Below are 23192 nucleotides of genomic sequence, written 5' to 3' on the forward strand. Positions count from 1 at the left end.
GCTTCCTCACTCCAGCGTTTTGACAGCGAGCGCGCGCGGTGGTCGATCGAAATGTGTCCACGTTTGCTTGCGCGCATGTTGCCCAACGCGCATATGTCGGACATGCAGACAGCTTTGGGTCGCAGCACCCGTCATGACCGATCATCATTTGGACCCGCTTCCGGAACTGTTCGAAAATACTTTCGCTATTTCGCTACGCCAACAAGGGTAACTGGGGTTGCGGTACTGGATACGTGGCACAGGGTATGTACCGCTCTTAAATCAACCTCTTCGACGCTGATTTTGAGCACTGGGTATGTGTCCCTCGGTATGTGCTGTTCTTCAATGAATCTATTATTACGCAATCAGAGAATACAGTTGAGCTTGTAGATGCTTGTTCCAGACATCAGACCTCAATAAGTAGCGCAAGAAAGACATCGGGCGACAGTTGTCGTCCGCTGTCTTTCTTGTTAATGTTGTTGACGGTCTCAAGTATATTTAATGCGATTAGCAATCTAGTAGTAATTCGCGCACTGTCCGGAGGCTGACTGTCTATCTATATATCAGTCTGTGTTTCTAACCGTTCTCCCGCCAACTTGGATCGCTGGAAGGGAGCAATCCAGGATTTAATGGTTAGCGCTTCGTGCTGTTCTGCTGAAAGAACAGGTTTCAAAACCAACCGCCAGACCAACTTGCGTTACTGGGTATAGGGCACTGGACATGTCCCGCTCTTCAGGAAACTTCATTGACGCCAGCTTGTATAAATGTACGTGTGTCACAACACATTTGCCACTCTTCAATTACGAAAAAAAATTATCTTCAATTTCTCCGGTGTTCAGTGGACTCGAACCTGCGCCCTGCGCGGACTTCGCGGCGGCGCCGCTAGATGGCGTAGCGTGTGCAGTTGGAAGCGCGAGGGACGCGGCCGCATTACAGATTTCGGCGTTGGCATATGCTGTCGCTACATTGTTTAAATGCTAATGCCATTAAGGTCGGCATTCATCGTGAGATGGGTTCTGCTAGAATGTTTTAATGTCAACTTGGGTATCTAGGTGTGTGCCACTGGTATATAGCGTTCTACATGACACAAACTTGCCTTTAAAATTATCCGACGCTCAGCGGAACCGGACCCGTGCCACGGGCGGGGCATTACGGAAGCGTCACTAGATGGCGCAGCAGGTGACGAGGAAAGTGCGACAGAGAACCCCGGCTGCATACACGTTTCGACATTGGCGATGCAGTGTATCATTCTCTTGCTTCCGTGCTAAGCGTCTTAACGTCGACATTACTAATGAGATGGACTCCGTCGGAGTTCTTTTTTCTTGTGTTGTACTTACTCCTTGAAAGATCTCCGCTGCCATACCTGAATGGTAATAAAAGAAAGAGGACGCAAAGTCATCGCCGCGTTCGCTCGCGAGACACGGCGCGAGATAGAAGAAGAAGAAGGTCCCTTGAGCTTCGACGCGTCTTCGCAGCCTTACACTGTTCCCAAATCTCCGCCATGGCTTCGAACGCCCCCGGTCGCAAAGGCCCCGTGATTGCACGTACATCAACGCGGAAGAAGAGCCCGGCGGCCAACGCGAAGAAATCCTCAGCTTCTGCTGCTGCTCCGATGACCGAGGCAGCTCCCGCCCCCGCACTAGGGTAAGCTGTGGAAATTGGTGTACGGCACTCCTACTTTAAATCGATAGCGTTAAGGGCCCCGTGTTGCAGAAATTACACTGTCGGCGTCAGTGTCCGGCGCCGGCATCCCCGTGAGCGAAAATTACCGTATACATTTCGGTATACGTACATGCCACGCCTTGCTATATAACATGCGTTATATGCGGGTTCTGTTGCCACACCAGTCGAACAGTAAAGGTGCTCATACCTTTTCTTGCATTTCTGACAAAGTTATTCCTCAGAATTTTCAGAACGCCTGCACACAAAGAAGTGCCACGAAGCGAAGCACCGACAGCGCACGCCTTTTACAGCAAATATGTTAGGAGCTAGTTCCCCCAAGATCGCGTCCGTATGTAGATACAGAACTCCCCATACGTGGGCCGGTTCCGAAGGTAATGCAATGCCAGGCTGACCCGCGGCGGTGGTAAAGCAGGCGTTAAGCAATCGCCATACGCGGGCCGATCACGAAGATAGTGCAACACCGGGCCGAACCGGGACAAAGGTGCAGCAGGCGTTAAGCACTCCCCATACGTGCGCCGATTCCGGATACAGTACAATGCCGGACCGAGCCGCGGCGGAGGTACAGTTCGCCATTAAGGGGCCCACATATAGCTTCGCTCGTCATCCTTCTTGGATGACTTGGGTCTTGGTGTCTTGGTTCTTGGATCATCCTGCAAGTGTACTAAGCTTTTTATGTTAAATGTCTTCTCACATTGAAATATTAAAAGTGGCAAACAATAAAAGAAACCTGAGAATGATGTAATTTTCTGGCGCGGCTGTGCTCTACCTCTGGGATCGGCGCACGCAAGAGGCCGCGTTTCTACCAGAAAGCTCGCCTTCTCGCATAGATTTGCCGCCAGCGCTTCCCAGTAAACATTACGATTACATAAACTGAAGTTCCCGGTAAGAATGCGAAACCGTCAGGAATTTTTTAATGCTATCGCGTTCCACTCTTAAAGGGGAAGCTTAAGCGTCTTCCATACATATTCCCTGCGAGAATGTGAAAGCGGTATAAATATCTACGTACTAACCATGCTTCCTATGAGGTCCGAACAATTGCAACAGCGGCTAGGTTCCCCATAGTAATCCTAGTACGAATGTCTGCAGCCAACCGGGAGTTTCGATGCAGTGGTGTAATCCATATTGAAGAGCAACGCAAGATATGAAAAAGCACGAGCAGGCAGCGTTTCTTTAGCTCTATACCTTGTTACTCTGCAGTACAAGATGAAGCCAGATTTGGTTAACTTGTCATCCCATTTATATACGCACCTTGCAATGTACAGAGGGCGCTACGATCAACGCTTTCATTTATGGCCGCGGCTTCGCCGACACAAAGCCACATTTTTAGGTCTCTGACAATCTTGCCTCACGATATGCGATCGGTGTTGCCAGAGGGAATTTGAGGCGCAATTTCGCTTGCACACCTCGTCTGTGCAGGTGCATGCTGTCAAGAGTGGAAATATTCGGCGCAGTGTTGCTTGTAGCTCAACACTTCGGCAAGGAAACACAGCGCCAAGCCGCACACACTAGAATACTTTAGCATGGCGTCACCGCTCTACCCTTACGCACACCATATACAGTTACGTGCAGTTATTACTAGAGGGAACTATGGGGCTGTGATCGTTCAGCCACCATGGGAGAGATCATTAGTATCTGGGTTAATCTGATCTTCGTGATTGTTGCTTCAGAGATTCTTGTGGGTTAGTATACTGCGCTTGATCTGCTTTCATCGGTCTAAATTTCAATGTATTCTACACTTCTTTTTAAACAAAGAAAGCGATAATGCCCTGCGAACAGGCTTGATCGCTGCTATGTGCCGCGGTTCCGCTTGTCCCTGCGGTCGGGTGTCGTAATGGATTCAACATTGGACTTCCGTGCTGTGCCAGAGCTTCTGTGTCTCCGGTATTTTATTGAAAGTGGTGAGTTTGCAAATGCACTAAGCCGTTTGCTTAAAGCAAGGAGGTCAAAGTTTAGGCAAATCCATGTACTAATCGTCATTCCCAAACTACAGTGCCTAGAATACTCTACCCAAGCTGGCTGAACCGCCCTGCTTGCAGGTCCCGTAGACACATTGCCGTGTATATAAAGGTGACGTTATTCTAAAATACGTATGGCCTCCGATGTGCACGCCACCGAATCTCGGCGTATACAAAAACACTCAAACTTCTTTTTTGTCACTCTTTCAAAGGTCTCCCATCAGCGACGCGGCGACAACGTCCCGATGCACCCCAACCCCGGCGCCAGATCCCGACGCCGATATCCTGTTGCAAATGCTGTCGAGTATGGCAACGCCCCCTGTGACGTTCACACCGCAAGTGGTCAGTTTGGCCGTGTCACCTGCAGCCGACGAAGAGCGGCCCGCTCCTTTCTGCGGAAAGTCCGTCGCAAGCCGTTAAGTGTCGCTTCTTTCTATAAGCAGAAAAGTTTTTCTTAGAGAGAAAAAAAAAATAAGCGTAGTAATTTAGGCCGTTGGTATCTATCCCCGCAAGCTGCGACAAACGAACACCGCAGGTTTTATAATTCTATTCTTGTACCGTGTTCTTTTTTTTCTTCTTTATTTGTTCTTTGACTGCTTGGATGACATTAATTGGGGCACACAGTACAGTTATACACATGCAATGAGGCCCTTACTCGATCACGTCGGTGGCGGGCGCCCCTTGGAGGTGACGCCGTATTGGTGGGACGTTGGATGGCCTCCGAGATAGCACCCGCGCGATCTCAGAGGCCGCGTGCGTTCGCTAACGTACACGGCCGCCTGACCATCCAACGTGGGCGTGGTACGCCCTGCTGTTTGAATCGCCTGTCACAACCTTCTTATTTTTTCTTTACTCGCATTGTCTCCCTGTAAAATAATTTACACCCTAAAAAGTGAGAAAGGGTGTAAATGTGTCTATAACTCACACCCTTAGGGTGTTATCTATACAACGGACACCCTAAGGATATGAGGGATAGACACATTTACACCCTTTTTCACTTTTTAGGGTGTAAATTATTTTAGTGTAATAAGCCAGCAGGATTGAATCTGCAACCACATCGCTCGTATAAAAGCCGTTGACACCGTGCCCTGAAAACAAGTATGGTGCTACAAACTTAGTGCTGTACAACTTAGTGCTATACAAGCTTAGTGCTGTTTGAGTTTACCGGAATTGCGAATTATCCGATATTTGACTTGTCGCGAGTTCACTGCGCCACATATTCCTTCGGTCAATCGCATTAAATCTGGTGAGTGTCTTTAAAGGGGTCCTTAAGCACCCCTCGGTGTTGGTGGAAAAAGAGTCCGAGGACAGCATACGCTGCTGTGACCAAGTTTCCCTGTCGTACGCGGCGCGGAGAGCTCGCGTCAGGAGCGCGACCCTACCTTTCTCTGAAACGCTCTCTTTTCAACAGAAGCACTCTCCTCATTTTCTTCCGGACGCTTCATTTCGCAATAAAGCGGATTCCCATACACGGCTGCTGTTGGTCAATAGCTGACGTCAGTCAGCAGGGGTGCTTGGGTCGGTCTGCTTCTGCCTACTGTAAACGTGCATATTTATTGACGAAGTTCAATAAAAAAGGGACTGAAGTAAGCGAAACTGCGCTTTCGAGTATCGATAATAATTACGTACTTCCGGAAGAAGCCCACTGTTGCCTGCTCACGTACGCTCGGCCGCGGCTGCCCTCGCAGGAATTAAACATTGGCCACGCTGCTTATCGGTGTAGTCGCCGGCGGATCTCGCTAATTTTCACTACTGTCGAACGCTCAACTAGACTCGGACCACGCGAAACTTAAGCTTGGACCGCACGCCCGCTTGCCAGCAGTCACTCACTTTCGGCCTACCCTGGTCAGACGCCTTGGCAGAGTAACCGATAGCGTTTCAAAAAATTCGCAAATTGAACGTGGCTAGTATCCATCGGTCAAGCTGGTGAAGGAGAAAGCCGGTCCGCACCACTTAGCAAGGTCACACTCTAGCATGTGAGCGCGAGCATGCGCACCCTAGCACAGTCGAGCACAAATCAAACGCTGCGCGAACGCACAGCTGCGGTCTTCTACGTAGCGTAGATATCGCGGCCGCCGCGGTGTGCCGCCACAAGTCGATTGGCTAAGCGCACATCGGCTCGCTGAGGACAAATGCGCTCGGCTTACGTTTAGCGCGTCGTAGGCGCGAAAAGGCTGGTTCGCATGCTGCTACTGGAACGACGAAAATCGGCGTAGTCGCACGCGTCGCAATCCGATATTTACAGGGCCCAATTCACATGATTGCGATTTCAACAATGCGACTGGTGCGACTTCCAGGGTTGCTTACTGCCAGGTTTCGTGGCACACGCTGCATTATTGTAATGAATAAAACGTTTACATTATAACATTATTGAATTTTCTTGATTAGGAGCTAATAAAACGCATGGTTAGTAATTTTAAAACGTATTAGTTAAGATTTGTTAAGATTGGAGTGCGCAACGGCGGTTTTTCAAGTTCAGTGCGACATGGCCATGACATGGCGCACGTAAACAGCTGTTCGCAGGCGCTTCAGCGCTGTGTGTTGTCTCAGCTGCCTTCTATGACCGTTTCGTTCTGCCTGCGCTACAACAATCTACAATATGACCTATCGACAAGTTCATACAGCTACCCTCACCGCATATGCAGTATTCAGAATTCGGTTGCCACGAAGTCGTCGTGACAGCCGAACAAGATCCTCGCGCTACCCGTGATCGGCGTCAGTTTCTGGAGAAATCACGTGTGTGTATTGCTCGTGATTCCGCATATGCGGGGCCTGCTCCTAGCCATATTCTTGCGCCAAACGCAACAACAAGCACCAACCCGAAAGCCCGCGTGTGCCCCTGAACGAAGCCTCAAAAGATCTGTGTGATTACTGGACGTGGAATAAAAATTGTGTTGTGAAATTCAACCTTAGCGCTAGCCTGGTTCGTCCATCGCCGTGCGTGCGCTGTGAATATATATATGGGAGTCCTCTCTAAATATTTCTAAAGGCGCGAAAGCCGACGCATCAAAGGTTTTGAGCAGTTACCGTCGCTTTTGTAGAAATCTCTGCGTTGTAACATAGCCTTCTAAAAGACACGCTTCTCGTCCACTTTGTTGTCCTGGTTCTCGCGCTGGTAGTATACTTGGAATTTCTAAGAAGAAGACCATATCAATATGCGCTATCCATAATGCGGGATCGCAGGCCCACGGCAGGCGCACTTTCCGTAGGGTTTTTCAGCTTTCTGCTCAGCCTCGCACGCCGCTCACGTTCAGCCTGTATTGCAGAAATAAATATTATGTATTATTAATGTTGTTAGATATTATAGTTTCTTCACTGTAATTTACAGCAATCATCCAGATTTCTGAAGCTAGTCATGCATTTAACCTGTATTAGATCAGCATTGTTACGACATGCTTATGGGAGTTAATTCAAACTAGATTGCTCCCAGCCAGAGAAAGTACAAATGAAAGTCTCAATGTTTATTCCAATTCGCTGTTCCTAAACAGATAACATTGGCAGAATTTTATGCCTGCTTTCATTGCCTGCAATTCAATGTTCAGAGCTGGAAAAACTGATTCCTTTTCATGCTGTCGAATCGCTGCTTCAATGTCGATAGCAAGGTATAATTATTCATTCCGAAAGTGTTAAGCAATGACTATATCTCTAAGCTTATCAATAGGTTTTTGTTCCACGAACACAATTAAGTTTTCTTTCTCCCTCTCATTGACAGCCATGGAATGAAACTGTTCAATTTCATAAGTATGAGGACGCAAACATTCTGGAGTTTGTCCTGAGCATTCGTCTGCATTCTATAGTGTGCATGTTTGTATCAAGTTCTGGTGCTGCAATCGCAGTGATCTACGCATATTTTTATGTTGCAACAAACGAACTTATTGAACTTTGTTTTAAAATCTACAATGTGGCCATGCAGTAACGACCACATTAATAAGCAAGAAAAAAGCTGCAGATTCAGTGCATGTGTTGGAATCTATGCGAAGTGAAGTTTTTGTCAACGAGTCAATTAAATGCTGTTAAATAACTGCTACATATACAATTGCTCTTACTTTCAACACTACAACATTTCACCTTTTGTAACGTCTGCTTATGCACCGCATAGGTCATAACCTTAATGTCATGTAATGTTTATGCACTACACTGTTCACAAATTATACCGAAACGCAAACGGCAGTTATGTAGATGCACACTTCTAGACATAAACAGAGTGACTTTGTTGAGCAAGGAATGGTGCGAGGTGTATGCAGATGAATGAATGACATGTTCTTATTTACTAATTTATTTATATGCTTCGCTGGCTGCAAGGTTGGAGTATTAGGTGAGGGGGAATAAAAAAGTAGTTACAAAAGGAAGAAGGGCACAATATCAAGAAAAAACCGACAAAAAAGCAGCACCAATACAATGCACCAACTATCCCAACGTGTTTTAGTGGCACAACACTATACAATACTTAACAAATAGTAACAGAAAAAATTTACTGCCCATGCACCCTGTACAGATCGTAAACCAGCAAAGCTGAAATGTGCGGCTTCTGTGCTTATCACTGGGTTAATTCCGACGGTTTATTCAAGTCTTTCTATATTATTGGTTATGTCTGTTTCTTAATGAGGTTATGCACATGTTTGGTTTGGGATTTATCACATCGTTTATTTGGAATGCCACACGTCGCGTTTCGCAAGATCACCATTACGGAAAGGGCAATCAGTGGTTCATTGTGTTAATCCAGCGGGTTCATCACAGTCTTTCTGAATTATGTTACGCATTTGTGTTTTGAAATGCGTTAATCATGGCATTTGTGGCTCGGTTATGCACTGTAGTTACCAAGTGACACACCGGGGCTGCACGTTTCATTTAATTAAATAGCAGGGGCACATTTTTATACCTATTGGGAAGTCGGAGAGAGACTGCTGCATGCGCGCTCTGCTGCAAGAGAGAAACGAAGTCACTATCGGTGTGGCCAATGGCGCACCACACCTTTGCTACGAGATAATAAGGACATCATGATCTTGTCTTAAACCCGTCCCCCTTTCTGTCCCTTCCCTGCAATAACGCGTAGATAAATATATACGTTTTAAATGCATAAGCATTTCTATGTCTACGCAACAAGAAATTTCTCCGTCCATCATGTAAGACAAATGCAATGGCTCACGCCCCCCTAAACAATGGTTCATACCCCTACACTACGGTTTTTGTGATCGGACCACGAGTATTTAGCCTAGGAATATACAGCATCACTGTAAAAAGAAAACACCTTTCTGCTAGAGACCAAGACGATCATGTGATGTATTAACAAATGAAAGTTTATTGAACATGCAGAGTAAACGCTGGACGATAAGCAATAAATTGAAGTTGCGCAAAAAGCAGAAGCAAAATCTGATGTGTGTCCACACAGATCCCAACAGGAAACGCCTCCATCTCTGAAAGTGTAACAGAAGCTATGCTGACACAAGATTCTCCCAATGTCTGTGCATCTACAGCTTCCATAATTTCTATAGGCAGCCGACCTTCACAGCATGCTAGCTTCTTGCTCTACAATGCATCCTCGACATCTGAGCGTGCATTGTAGAGGAAGAAGCTAGGATTATGTGCAGATCGGCTGCCTAGAGAAATTATGGAAGCTGTAGATCTAAAAATGCTGGGAGAATCTTGTCAGCATGACCTCCGTTAGAAATGGATGCATTTCCTGTCAGGAAACACGCAATAATTTTTACTTCTCCTTTTTGTGTATGTTCGGTTTATTGATTGTCAGCCAGCATTTAGTCGGTGTGAACATTAAACTTGTGATTGTTGGTTTTCTTGTTTGTCCTATGTGTTCTCTGCTGCCGTTTGCAGCCACGCATTCTTAATTTTTAGACTGCAACAAGTCACTTTAACGGCCATTATGATGCTTCTGTGTACCTTACGTCTTTTATTTGGCCAATGTAGCAAGAATGTATAGTGTGAAGCAGTAAGAACTGGGTCCGCTAACTTCTAATTAAAAGGTTTATTGTGAAAATGCAGTGCTTTATAAAGGTTACCCAAAAGTAGTACAACAATAAAGCCTGATAAAACTAGTGCTTGATGCAACCAAACATAAAAACGGGAAAGGGAGAAAATACATATAGATATATAAGTCTAGGGAAGAAAACATTGTGATCAACAAGTGCGCATGTGGGTACGTTCCATGAAACTCGTGTTCTTTATAATGGCATGGAACTGGAAGAGTGTGCTTGCATAAGCAAGTTGTCAGTCTGTCTATTCCAATAAGAACAGCGTTTCTTCAAAGGTGCGGGCACGCAGGATGGGCAATTGTAATGATTTTTTTTCCTGCACTTGGAATTTTCCTGCATTTTTCTTTCTTTTAGCATATTTATTTATGTTTGGCCGCATCAAGCACCAATTTTTATCTAGCCTTCAAAGATATCTTCTTTTTCTGGTAATTTGTATAAATCGTCACATTTTTACTATGAACCTTATTTTAAAGTCCTCTACCATCTCTAGTGTCATCCTTCTTAATACGGCTCCATGCTATGCACCCTTGCAACATTTGTGTGTGTGTGTGTGTGTGTGTGTGTGTGTGTGTGTGTGTGTGTGTGTGTGTGTGTGTGTGTGTGTGTGTGTGTGTGTGTGTGTGTGTGTGTGTGTGTGTGTGTGTGTGTGTGTGTGTGTGTGTGTGTGTGTGTGTGTGTGTGTGTGTGTGTGTGTGTGTGTGTGTGTGTGTGTGTGTGCGCGCGTGTGCGCGTGTGCGCGTGTGTGCGTGTGTGTGTGTGTGCGTGTGTGCGTGTGCGCGTGCGTGCGTGCGTGCGTGCGTGCGTGCGTGCGTGCGTGCGTGCGTGCGTGCGTGCGTGCGTGCGTGCGTGCGTGCGTGCGCGTGCGCGCATGGATTTGGATGTGAAATCTTGGGCGGAGGTATTATTCTTCTCCTGTGCAGCCTCATGAATTCATTAACTATAGTGCGACAGAAATACGATGGACAAGAGCGAAGTGAACACACGCGTACAGAGCACTTCGTTCTTGTCCGTCGTCTATCTGTTGTGCTTTAGCTAATACAGAATACACACCAACTCGTCCAGTTTTCAGTTCTTATGTAGGGCTTATAAGCCCGCTTGTGTCCTGGAATATCTGCATGGCTATGCATCCTGTAATTTAATTTTTGGCCATGTGCTTGCAAGTCGCGTGTCAACTTCCTGATTTCCCCGACAATCTTGTGTTATGTGCAGGCCCAGACAGTTTCTCGTGAAGCCATGCAGGTGTGCGGGGTGTTGTGCAGGGTGTAAGTTTCACTCCAAGTGCTGCTTTGATTGCTTTCAGTTCAGATTTTCTAGGCGTAGGATGACCTGGAATGGTACTCATGGTACCTGATGGATGACCTGGAATGGTACCTGATGTTTGCTTGCGTTTTCATGATTAGCAACCTCCTCTGTGTGTTTGGCAGTTGTATATGGTCTCGTGGCCTAATTGTTTGCCCCCATATTGCAGGGTATGGGCCTGTTGTGTTTCAAGTTCAGGTGCTCCCAAGGTTGTTTCTGAAGGGAGGGGTAGTCGTCTTTCAATCTCATATGCTAGCTGTCATAGTATCTTGGGACCAGGTTCTGAGCTCTTGATCCGAAGAATTTGTGCTGCAGGCTACAACCCTACTCTGTCTAGGTGCTTGTTCGTTTGCTCTTTCTCATAGATGTCTTCAAGCATGGTAAAGTTGGAAAGACCTGTTATTACCCAATGCCTGTAATCGATGAGTCGTTTTTTTGTGTGAGATGCTGGTAATTCATAATGTACAATACCTTGAACACAAGCACAGCATCTGGGATTTTTCATGGTATCCACTTGTCCATCCCCCATGATTTCAAGATTATTCTTTTCACCAGGTGCAGAATTTGCGTCCAGGCATGGCATAATTGTTTGATCCACGTGCTGGCTTTGCCGTGATGGTATTACACTAGCGGAGCATTTGTGGATGTTGACTTGCGGGTATATTTGTCCAGCTATGTGGAGCACAATGTGCAATCTGGGGTAGTTCTTGAATATAGGCTTTTTTTCAAGGTCGATGCAAGCTGACTTACCAGAAAGCGAGAGGCCAGACTGGCCAAGAAAGTCTGCAGTGTTGTCGACAGCTTCTTGCGTCATTCTTGATTTACGTATAAGATAGCTTTCCCATAGAATGTAGTACACCATAGGCTCTAGTACTTCTTGCAGTATGCCTGTGTTTTTGTTGTGGGTGGACCAAATGTACCTCCAACTCTCACCTGGAATTTCGTGTCTTTCAAGATGTTACTGTTTAACTTAAGCGCTCTAACAGAAATGTTTTTGCTCATCGTTCCTCCTATTAGAGTAGCGTGAGGTACTGCTGTTAAAAGCCTCTTCACTCACTTTATTCTTTCATAAGCGGAATGACACAATGCCCTGCAATAGAGTTTCTGCTGCTTATGGCCCACTCATATCTGGCAGAAGGGACAACTCTTGAAGGTTTTATTCGTGCTATGTGTGCGACGTAGTATGATCATTCATGTCTTGGCATTTGTACATCTGTAGAACCAGCTTCCTGACAGAGTACTTGCTATACCTGATTATGCTTATTTGTGCAGTGCTGTTGAACAATGCGTATTGATGCAATTATTGTTTCACCACTCGAATTATCACGAAAGATGGTTGTTTTACAATTGTACCCATTGCTTTCAATTGGTGCTAGATTTTACATATGCATGTCCCCTACGTAATATTATTTGGAAGTTTAAGAGTTCAGTAAAAGGTGATGAACTAAATCCAAGTGCAAGAGCTTTTTTTTTTACCTATGACTCCCATCGAAATGCGACTTCCATGGCTGGCAAATGAACCCCTCACCTTTTGTTAGCAGCAGAATGCTATAGCCGCTGTGGCAGGTGAATAAATTGAAGAACAATATTTTTGCCTATGGATTTTTTTCTTGCCTGTATGTAAATAAAATTTGGAATAGGTTGGTCATTGCAACAAAGCAGCTTGTGGTCCTTTATTGAATAAATCACATATTGTGTATAGTTGAAATGCAGAAATTTGTTCTAAAATCCTCGGGTGATATGTTCTTGCAAGTAGCATGCTATTTCTTTAATTATAAAGATAGTAATCACACACTAATATATGTTATCACAAACGTATTAGGAACTGTTATTAGAAACATGTAAGGTATGAATGTTTCTGCCCACTTGATCAGCTGTCCAGCTGTCAATGGGCAAGAACTGCTTTTACTGAAAAGATTCAAAGCTCCACAGGAAGGGACTGGCTGACTTCACTGCACAGTTTTGATTGACTTTTCTTTAACGTGTCGTTTTCTACTGTTTTATCCCCCCCAAGAACATGCTGTTTTCCTGCTTTTCGCATTGTTGCACGGGTTTTACATGGCGGTGCAGGTGGGTGCGTTGTCACTGTGCCGCTATAGCAAGCGTATAATTTACTTAATTTACTAGCTGTAGAGTTAATTACCTTTCAAAGCAAATCTTAATACAGGTGCAGTAAAGATACAAAGTTTGCAACCTATTGAAAGTTTATTGGTTTCTGTGCAAGAAAAAAGTTCTCCAGAGCAGAGGTGCAACTTACCGTGCATGTAATATTCAAAAAGAAATTAACGACGCTCTTCATTCAAGCCACAGATTTAATGCTATCGTAGAAAATTCATCACGATAGTCTACACTTTTGCTCTGTGAAATTTAATAAGTGAGGTGAGATAACCTTTCAAGCCGCATCGCAAAATTCACGCTTGAAAACCGACAAGAAAATGCAACTGAACGACACCGCGTTCAGCACAACGTTGAAACTTCGGGTACATTGCTGTCTTGTCATTTGCCCTTGCCGAGGTTGAAACTATTTAAGCTGCTCCGTACGCGCGATTTTTGTACGCTATTAACAAAAGAAAATTGCGAACACCCCAAAAGGTCATGTCGTAACCTGTCACCGAACGCGTAAAATGGGAGAATGGAATCTGCGGTAAAAGTTCTTCCTTCTCCCTTCGCGTACGTACCAAATTCGACAATCCACGTCTCTGCGCATTGCACTTGTCGTGCGAGACGTCATTTTCCAAAACAAACCGGCAAAATAGCTCTGACAGCTCTCCGCACAATTTCGACGGAAAATCGCAGCGATCGCTGCGATGGTGCCACCAACCGGTTGGTCGCAGCTTGAAATCGAGGGGGAGGGGGGGGGTCGGCACTGCGACTGCGATTTTCATCGTAAACGACGGAAATCGCACTTCCGGTGCAACGAAAATCGCATCGCACGCACGCTTGCCAGCGGTCACTCACTCTTGGCCTATCCTGGTTAGGCGCCTTGGAAGACTAAATCGTTTTCAAAATTCGCAAGTTGGATGTGGCTTGTATCCGTTGGTCAAGCTGGTGAAGGACAAAGCCGGTCCGCACCACTTAGCAAGGTTAGGCTGTACAGCATATGAGCGCGAACGTGCACCCATGCCCAGTCGTGCACTAGCAAACGCTGCGTTTACACGCACTACAGCGTGACATAGCTGCGGTCTTCTACCTAGCGTAGATACCGCGGCCGCCGCGAGGTGCCACCACGAGTCCACTGGCTAAGTGCACTGCGGCTCGCTGAAGACAAATGCGTTGGGCCAGAGGAGGCACTGGTTGGGCTTACGTTTAGCGCATCGTAGGCGCAAAATCGGTAGTAGTGGCGTATACGTTGACATCGAAAAGCAAACGAACTGGACGACACGGTGACATCTACAAGGCGGAGCGTTGTGGGAACGCCCGGCTCCGCCGTAGACTTCGCAGTGCGTGGCATTCGTGGCATTCATTCGTGGCTTCTGCTGAACGCACTGAAGTACATATTGCGGCAATGTGTTTCGAAAATAGCCTATTTTAACTTCAAACGCGTTTCTCCTCTTCGATAAAAAGTGGTTCAGGGTCATATTAACGTATCTGTTCTCTAAAATACAGTGCGCCATTCAGGAAGCTATCTTACGATGTCATTCGTTGGAATGATAACGAACACTCCCCTGAATTTTGCTGTTTATTCGTATAAACAGGAAACTTCTTGGCCAAGTCCCGCGGTACCGGAACCAACAGAGCTTCGGCGCCGGAACAGCGGGCCGAAGAGGAGGCACTCGCACTCAGAAAACTCAACGAATTCGTGAGCAATCTTTTCTTCAAAAGTTGGCGCTTCTTACAAATTCTTATATATTTATTCTCCGATAGCATTCTTTCCAACCTGAAGATAAGCCGGAATTTAGACACTTAGAAGTTAAGGTACAAAACCGGTTTGGCCAGACGAAGTCAGTCTCAAAAGCGGATACAGAGATCCCAGGCAAGAATGCCCGAGACTAGGTACCACCTCTTTTGAAGATGACCCACCGAACAACGCCACGCAATCCCAGTTAAGACACGCTGCTCTCCATGCGGGAGTTTTCACATGACGCAAGCATCCATCGTCGTATGGTGATTCCTTTCCCTGAACCCCAGGGCGTTTAGGTCGAAGAGCCATCCCGTATTTAATAAAGATGCTTAAAAATTAAATTATGGGGTTTTACGTGCCAAAACCACTTTGTGATTATGAGGCACGCCGTAGTGGAGGAATCCGGAAATTTTGACCACCTGGCGTTCTTTAACGTGCACCTAAATCTAAGTCACGGGTGTTTTCGCATTTCGCCTCCATCGAAATGCGGCCGCCGCGGTCAATAAACATGCTTGATTCATTCAAGTAACTCTCATCATCAAAGCCGCTCTCCCAAAATAAAGCTGCAAATTTCAGCCCGAAAGTGTATATAGATAGTAATGCCCCCCACGGCGCAGACTCCAGCGTGATCCTCGAATGCGGAACCCGCGGTTTGCTTTATTAAATCTTTTCTGCAGGCCCACGCTGCACCTCCGCCCACGGCGGTCTCGCCGTCGCCGAGCGACGAAAGACGCCGGTGGCGCGGCAGGTGTGCGAGAGTCGCCGTCGCGTTGCTGGGCGTCGCCGCCCTCACCGTCGCCTTGGCGCTGCTCGTGCCGTCGCGCGCGGCGACCCGCGGCGCCAATCCTGCCGCGTGCATCACGACAGGATGCGTGGACCACGCTGAGAACCTGGGCCTGCACCGCAAAGGGAGCGCCGTTGGACCGTGCGAGGACATTGGCACCTTCGTCTGCTCCCGGTGGATCGAAGAGGACATCCACATAGCGCCGTCAGTGACCATCTATCGCATGGACAAGTGGCTGTACAATCTGGCGCGCTCCCCATGGTACGAGGCCATTGGCAACAGAGTCGCGGCGAGGGTGACGCGTCTCGTGGACGCCTGCATGCATCGGGAATCCCAGACCGGCAACCACCACGACGACGGCGTCCAGCAACTTTACCACTTCATGACCGAAAAACTCTTCCCGTGGCTGCTGCCCGACACCAACCGCAGCGGCGACGGCGATCGGATACGAGACGACGGCCACCGGATAAGAGACGACGGTAACTACGCCTTCACGCTGGCCACCATCGTCAACATGTCCGTGGTCTGGTACGTGCCGCTCTGGTTCACTGTCGACCTCGTGACACCCTCGCCGGGATACGGCGCCTCGCCGGCGCACCGGTCCGTGAGCATCAGCTCGACGAACGTGGTCGACATCGCGCAGCGAATACACTTTGAGGTCGAAGCGTACAAGCTCTACGATGCGTACGTGTCACTCTTGCTGGAGGTCGTCTTCCGCGGAGGGGAGTTCTCGCCGGACTTCCGTTCCTTCCTGCGTGACAGAAGCGCCGAAGTCCAGCGCGACGTCTTGGGAAACCTGTCGTCGCGCTTCGTCGCCAGCCGCGTCGAGCCTCGTTTCCTCCAAATGCGCCACCTGCCGGCGCTGGTGCCGAAGCTCGACGCTCGCGACTGGGTCGACGCGATGCAGTCCGCGTTCGGGGCGAACCCGCCGCTCACCGAGGAGGACACGCTGTTCGTCACCGACTCCGGGCTCCTGCACGCCGTGAACGTCCTCTTCGCTTCGTACACGGCACGGGAATTGACGTATCACACGGCGTGGTGGTTCGTCCAGGTCGTCGTCGCCGTGACCAGCGACACGATGCACGCGTTCGTCATGGGGAACAAGGCGGGCGACCAAGTCTACCCGGTGATGTGCGGAAGCCACATCGCCATGGCGTACAACGTGCTGCTCGCCGGCCTCGACCGCGGCACTGGCACAGCCTCCGCGAACCGGACGTCGCCGGTGACGCGCCTCTTGAGCAACGTACACGAGACGGCAGTCGGGAAGGTTCGGACCTGGACGAACGTGTTGGGTTCCCAGGCGATAGACGCTGTCAGCTCACGCCTAGGCAGCACCACCACCGTGGTCTGGCCCGAAGGGAATCTGAACGAGAGCGACGGCGCCTGGTGGGGGGAGGCACTGTACGGTCCCGACTACGACAACACGACGCGCGGCTTCTTCGGTCACTGGACCGAGATTCGACAGCGATTGCGGGCGTCTCTGAACACCGATGCTTACCAATCCGGCCTTCGGGTGTTCCGATTACAGTCGTCCAACCTGGCGACGTACGACGCCGTCTCGAACGCGATCTCCGTCGGCGTCTTTGCAGCCACAAGGCCCTTCTATGCGGCGGACGGAACGAGTGCCATGAATTACGGTGGCCTGGGCTTTCTCTACGCCTTGCAGGTAAGGCCATGGCGGAACTGCCTTAAGAAATATATAAAGGAAGCCGCATTCGTAATTATGCGCACATGAGTACAAGTCCCGTATATTCGTGTTAATAGAATGTTTATTACAACCATGTTTGTATGCATGATGAAAAAAATTTGGCTCCTGAATCGGCTTAAAATGGTGCGTATGCACACGACACACGTTGCAGGTTGCGATGCGCGTTCCTTACAAGAGAAAAATAAGCTCGTAGACAGGGCGATATATGCAGACTAGTCATGCCCCTCATTTCAGACTAGTCGTGTGCCGCAATTCGCTACTGCGCTACAATTCAACATAAATCGCACCAAGGATGTAACCTAACCCAGGATAATGCAAAACCATTCCGCTGGCGCCGACCCTCCCATATTGGCGGGGCCCGAGCCATTTTGATATATCATAGAGGGCTAATGACGGATTTGGAATAAAAAACATTGAAATAGTTTTACGTTATACCGGCCGTGTAGGACGTTCTTTCACCAAGAGCGAAATCTGGCTTCGTAGCAAAAAAATGTGGGCGCTGTTGTCCCTTCTATGTAACCCTGCAAACTATATATATATATATATATATATATATATATATATATATATATATATATATATATATATATATATATATATATAGAGAGAGAGAGAGAGAGAGAGAGAGAGAGAGAGAGAGAGAGAGAGAGAAAGAGAGAGAGAGGTGCCTAGAAAGTCCATACCACTGTGGTATACTAACCGCTTAAGCCAATCTGTACTGATGCAAGTATACTCCTGGCCCTCGTCGAATGTTCAAGAGGCAGTCTTAAAGAAAAATTTGCAGTAAAACAGTGTTACAGAGGGAGGTATATAAATTGCAATTGTAGGTCACCCGAGATGAAGTGAACTAGTTGTTTTGGTAGATATGAAAGAGCATTTAAACAGTACTTAAAAGTCCTCCGGAGAAAACCTCTGTCGAACGAAATCGGGTCCGTCGTATGTGCTTTAAACAACTTTCTTTTTTTTTATTTCCCGTTCGTTGCATTTAAAAACGCAAATAAGCCGAATACGGAATGTTTCATATACGTGGCCCCAACGAAACCAGCAAACCGGACGCTGAAATGCATTTCTCAGCTAAGAAAGAAAAATGGAGACTCCGTAGCAGACTGAGAGTGTATAATGGCACAAACTGTGAGAAATGTACAAATGAGAAAACAGTAATTGCTGACTGACCTACATTTATTACATGGCTGTGCGAATATTTCAAATGTTTAGAATAACGAACGCCATATTTTCCTATTCAATTCGGCGTTGGAATCAGTCAATACACGTAAATACAAATATTTTTTTAATAGTTCTCCCATGTTTCCGCATCGTGCCCAATCGAAGATAAAATTGAGCATAGGAGCAAAAGTACGATAAATTTCAACCCCGTGGTCAGGCACAAAGCCTGATAAGCTACGCAGTGGACTAGGCCATTTCGCTAAGTCTGCCAGACTTTAGCGGCTAAAGCGAGCTTACACGATCACTGCAGCTGACCTCTGTCTCCGCGCTCCATAACATGTAGTTGCCCGAAGACACCAATATCGGAAGAAGTTCGCCTTCTACGTGACGTCAAGGTAACAAGCTAACGTAATTGTCTAGCGCATATATACAACGGAATGTTGGACAGCGGCGCCATTCGACATCGCACTCAGAGTTCTCGCAGACTACAGACGTCATCGCTGCCTCCATACCGCTGTAGTTAAAAACCTCCGCATAATTCTCCGCGCTGTAGAAGTACAGCAAGCGTAGGAGTTATGAATAGAATAGAATGAACTGTCGGAAGCGAGTTCATGTAAACGCGGTCACGTCGAGATCAGCCATCACGGTGTCATGACTCGACCCGCTCGCACTGAGTTCTTGTTAACTTAGCCATATTTTATATCATTCTGCTGGACCACTTATCTTCCCGTGCCTGCAGGTGGTGCAAACCATCAATACACTGACGCTCCTGCTCGACGGCGACCGCACACCGTCGGCTTGGGTTCCTCCAACCAGCGCGACCGACGCCAGCGGGGCACCAGGGCAGCAACTGTGGAAGCTGGGCCGGTGCGCTTCCCCCGACGCCTCCGACCACGTGACGTCGCTCTACCCCGTACTTCCGGCGCTGGAAATCGCGCACGACGCCTACAGGCGGTTCCGCAACGTCGCGCAGGACGTGCCCCTCAGGGGGCTGGAGGCCTACAGCGCCGAGCAGGTCTTCTTCCTGACGGCCTGTCACGTGACCTGCTGGACGAACAGCTCGGGGCACCGCATGTCGCCGGAGTGCACCGACGCCATGAGCAACTTCGCGCCGTTCGCCGATGCCTTCGGCTGTCCGGCCGGTTCACCCATGAACCCGCGCGAGAGGTGCCGCTTTTTCTGATGTGCCCGCGCGATCTCTAATACGATCGAGGGGCGCACGAAAAAAACTTCTTCGCTTTTTCTCTCATTCTTGCTTTCTGTTAACGTCGTGCTCTGTAGTTCCTGCTTCGGCCTTATTGCTCGTTTGTCAGTTTCCTTTTCCTTTTTTTTTTAAATCGGGACTCAGCGAAGCAGCTGCCACCACCTTACAAACTCTCCACGTATTGAAAATAGTAATTTAACAAGTGACATGTCTACGGCGTTGCTACATTTGCTTCACGACACAAGGCTGCTGTAAAGTTCCTCGGCGTGATCTTTTTTACATCAAAAGTATCTCTAGCCCCGGTGTGCATACCCCGCATGCGTACCACGCAGTTGTGCGCGGGTGCGAATTGTCACTTGCTATCATCGTAATGATAATCATTGTTATAATTATCATCATAGTTATCTGAGCGCGGCTCTCACAATAAGTACGGTTCGCCATAAGTCATCGTGTTTTGTCACGGTTTTAGACTGCACAACTTCGGGGTCAGTCTACGGAAGAGTTTAGACAGCTGAGTTTGGAAAGATACAACCCGCACTGCTGCCGGTCCTCGGCAAATTTCCCTAGATTCAGCGATGTTAGGCCTTGTTTAGTGAAAAATGTTAGGATGTGCAGGGAACAGAGACATGAGAAACCCGTGCTACCACGCCGCGATGACCCATACGAGGAACTGCTGACGCGACGCTGTGTTTGCATTTCAGCCAGCGCAAATCACCTTCGCAATTTGCATGCAAACTATGACTCACCGCGCTGCGGTGACCGCCTCTCGTGATGTAAACAACAAGGTGTCAATGTTCTAGCTTCGCTAATGGAGCAAAGCTATGCTGTTGACTTATGCGTCCCTTGAAACCGGCAAAACAAACATGCGCTGCAATACCCGAACAAAGCAGCACGTGCGAATCTCGCCATAGGCAGACACAACGCTCAGCCCGACAAGGTGGTCGGGGCGTTGCGCAGCCGCCTATTCACGCAAATTCACCCGGGACCATCCATGGTCAGATCAACTTTCTACACAGTCGCGCTTTATGAGCATAGTGGTCACGTGTCAGTGTGAGCTTCGGTGTGAATGAAAACAAAAAGATAGCACGTGGTTCGCAGTAAGTGTCTTGTAAGCGCATAAGCATGGCTGTGCCACGTCACAACGCCATGACATGCGAGACAAATTTATTGGGCATACTTTAGATTGGCGTCCTGAAGTGGCACACGGTTTTGACACTGCTACATTCCGTAATGGTCATCTGGTGCCAGCTTAAAGCTCGAATGAGGTTCCGAGTCAATCTTGGCATTGCGCTGTTGTCCAAATTTGTTTTTCATGTCGAGCAAAGTGTAAACGTGCTGATATCGTCTTCTGTGAACGCAGCTTCAAGCGCGAGACTGTGTTATTTCGCGAAGAACTCTGGTGTCAGCAGAACTCCCACCGTTACGTCTACTCGATTCGACCAAGTTTCTCTGCACCTATGCAGGGTGCGCTGCACCTAGGCCCTTGATTCTCCGAGGTACAGCAGTGCACCCTGCAACCTTGTCCTACATTGCATGGGCTGCAAAGCAAGGCGCCGCCGTTGTGTAGTGCGCCATTGGACGTTGCAGAGTGTTGGTGCAGCCCGGTGCCCGTGAACCGGCACCGCCTGCATCTTTTAGTTTTAGTCTATTTGCATAACAAAAGAAATAACTTTGGAAAAACCATATTGACAATCTGAACTGCTGTATCGGACAAAAATCTTGGAAACTTCTTTATCCGATTTAGGGGAAACCTAGTGCCGCAAGTTGGCAGCACTGTAACACAGAAAACTGGCGTTAACTCGTCTACGAAGACTGCGTCAACAAAAGTAAACCACACAATAAATTGATTTCAAGAAGCCTTTCAACAAATTATTGCATTGCGAGGAATCGATAACATTTTACCAATACTTTTCCCGATCAAAGGATCTTGTTTCGATCCACAATCTATCGGTGCGCTCACTGGCCAACATTATGGCTTGACTACAGAAAGGGCAGTCGCACAGCAAAGCATAATCTGTCAAATCATATTATCATCACACGATTATTCAGCATAATAACTAACCTGATTTTATGAATTTGCATAAAAACCCGCCGTAGTTGCTCAGTGGCTATGGTGTTGGGCTGCTGAGCACGAGGTCGGCCGCATTTCGATGGGGGTGAAATACGAAAACACCAGTGTACTTAGATTTAGGTACACGTTAAAGAACCCCAGGTGGTCGAAATTTCCGGAGTCCTCCACTACGGGGTGTCTCATAATCAGAAAGTGGTTTTGGCACGTAAAACCACATAATTTAATTTAATGAATTTGCATAAAGTATGGTATGATCAACTGTGGTCGAAAAAATGAACGCCCAGCCTCGATGCATCGCTGCCGTGATGAAGACAAGTGTTCTTGTTAGAACGCTAGCTCCAGGACGAAGATTCTCTTGTTTTGCCCCCTCTCTAACAGATCGACTTTCAATCTACCTTGCAAAGCAGTATTTAACTGCAAATCCACCAAACGACGAATCTGATTACCACAGATAACCACACCCAGCCCGGAATGTCCCATGAGTCAATGCATATTGTAGTTGCACATTAGGCGCACAAATGTGAACTCGCTCTTTCCAAACTTGTGGCTCTGTTACACTGGCAATCACACGCCAGCACGCGAGGTACAGCTACGCCACAGAACATTGTTTGCGAAGGTTTCCACGCGCAACTGTAAAAGTATTTTTTTTCTGTTTATCGAAGTATGGGGACCCATCTTAAGATTGATCTGTGCCTTCAGTGTGATCAGTCCACCAGGTCTTCCGGGCGTATTAAAGGTCATGCTAACTGCTACGTCACGATAATATTTTTTTTTCATTTGCATCCCAGTCAAGACAAAAACTGATCTTAGTTGAATGCAAATATTATCAATGGGCAATTTTCAGAGCCAGACTACTCAGACCCACTCGGTTATTCAGACTTACTGGCAGCAGTGCCACAAGTAAAACGGCAGGCAATATTTTGGCTGATGTTACATGAATATTTTGCGAATAAATATCACATTTGTTTTTCTGACGCAGATTATGTTTTTTGCGAATATAGGGCAGCGTGCCTTTTCATAGCGCTTCTACAGAAGGAAGCCATGTAAGGTTCGCAAAAGTGGTGCATAATTCCGTTTCCTAAAATAATCTTCGCCACAATACAGTCTTGTTATGCAGTGAAGCACATGCAATGTACGGCGGCGAAGCATAATATAAAAGTGGAAAGGGGCCCCTGTCACGGGACATATAATGTGTTCCGTAATGATACATGTGTACAGCCGCCGTCTCCTGTCAGTAAAAGCGCCAATACACCTATTAGTTGTACTAGCAGGCCATCAGAGCTACTTTGGACATGGCTGTGGCAATGCGAGCTCTTATTTCAACCACCTTGCAAGGATGTAGCTAATATTCCACAAATAATAAACATTTAAAAAAACAAACACTATAAACTTTGGGTTGATAAACAATATGTTACTTTCTTACGGCTAGGGCCGCACGTTTCACCTCAGAACATGGGCCTTAAATCTCCACAGAAACAGCTTTGAATGTCTGCCAGTACAGTTATTACATCTGTTGG

The 23192-nt window shown here is 47.4% G+C and overlaps 1 protein-coding gene across 1 annotated transcript; it reads left to right on the forward strand.

The window, feature by feature from the left end:
* The first annotated feature begins 1435 nt into the window (after positions 1-1435).
* On the forward strand, positions 1436-21529 carry LOC142560610 (uncharacterized). Its single transcript, XM_075672826.1, has 5 exons — positions 1436-1623; positions 3830-4032; positions 14599-14702; positions 15422-17194; positions 19140-21529. Exons 1-5 carry the CDS (start codon positions 1481-1483, stop codon positions 19581-19583), a joined length of 2667 nt encoding a protein of 888 aa, XP_075528941.1. The 5' UTR covers positions 1436-1480; the 3' UTR covers positions 19584-21529.
* The last annotated feature ends 1663 nt before the right edge of the window (positions 21530-23192 follow it).

The sequence above is a fragment of the Dermacentor variabilis genome, chromosome 10, assembly GCF_050947875.1.
Source record: "Dermacentor variabilis isolate Ectoservices chromosome 10, ASM5094787v1, whole genome shotgun sequence".
In the NCBI taxonomy this organism is placed as follows: Eukaryota; Metazoa; Arthropoda; class Arachnida; order Ixodida; family Ixodidae; genus Dermacentor; species Dermacentor variabilis.

Excerpts from the sequence above, each read along its gene's own strand:
- LOC142560610 (XM_075672826.1), top strand. The coding sequence starts at position 1,481 with ATGGCTTCGAACGCCCCCGGTCGCAAAGGCCCCGTGATTGCACGTACA. Across the intron at positions 1,624-3,829 it reads GCTCCCGCCCCCGCACTAGG|GTCTCCCATCAGCGACGCGG; the intron begins GTAAGCTGTGGA and ends ACTCTTTCAAAG. Across the intron at positions 17,195-19,139 it reads GCTTTCTCTACGCCTTGCAG|GTGGTGCAAACCATCAATAC; the intron begins GTAAGGCCATGG and ends CCGTGCCTGCAG.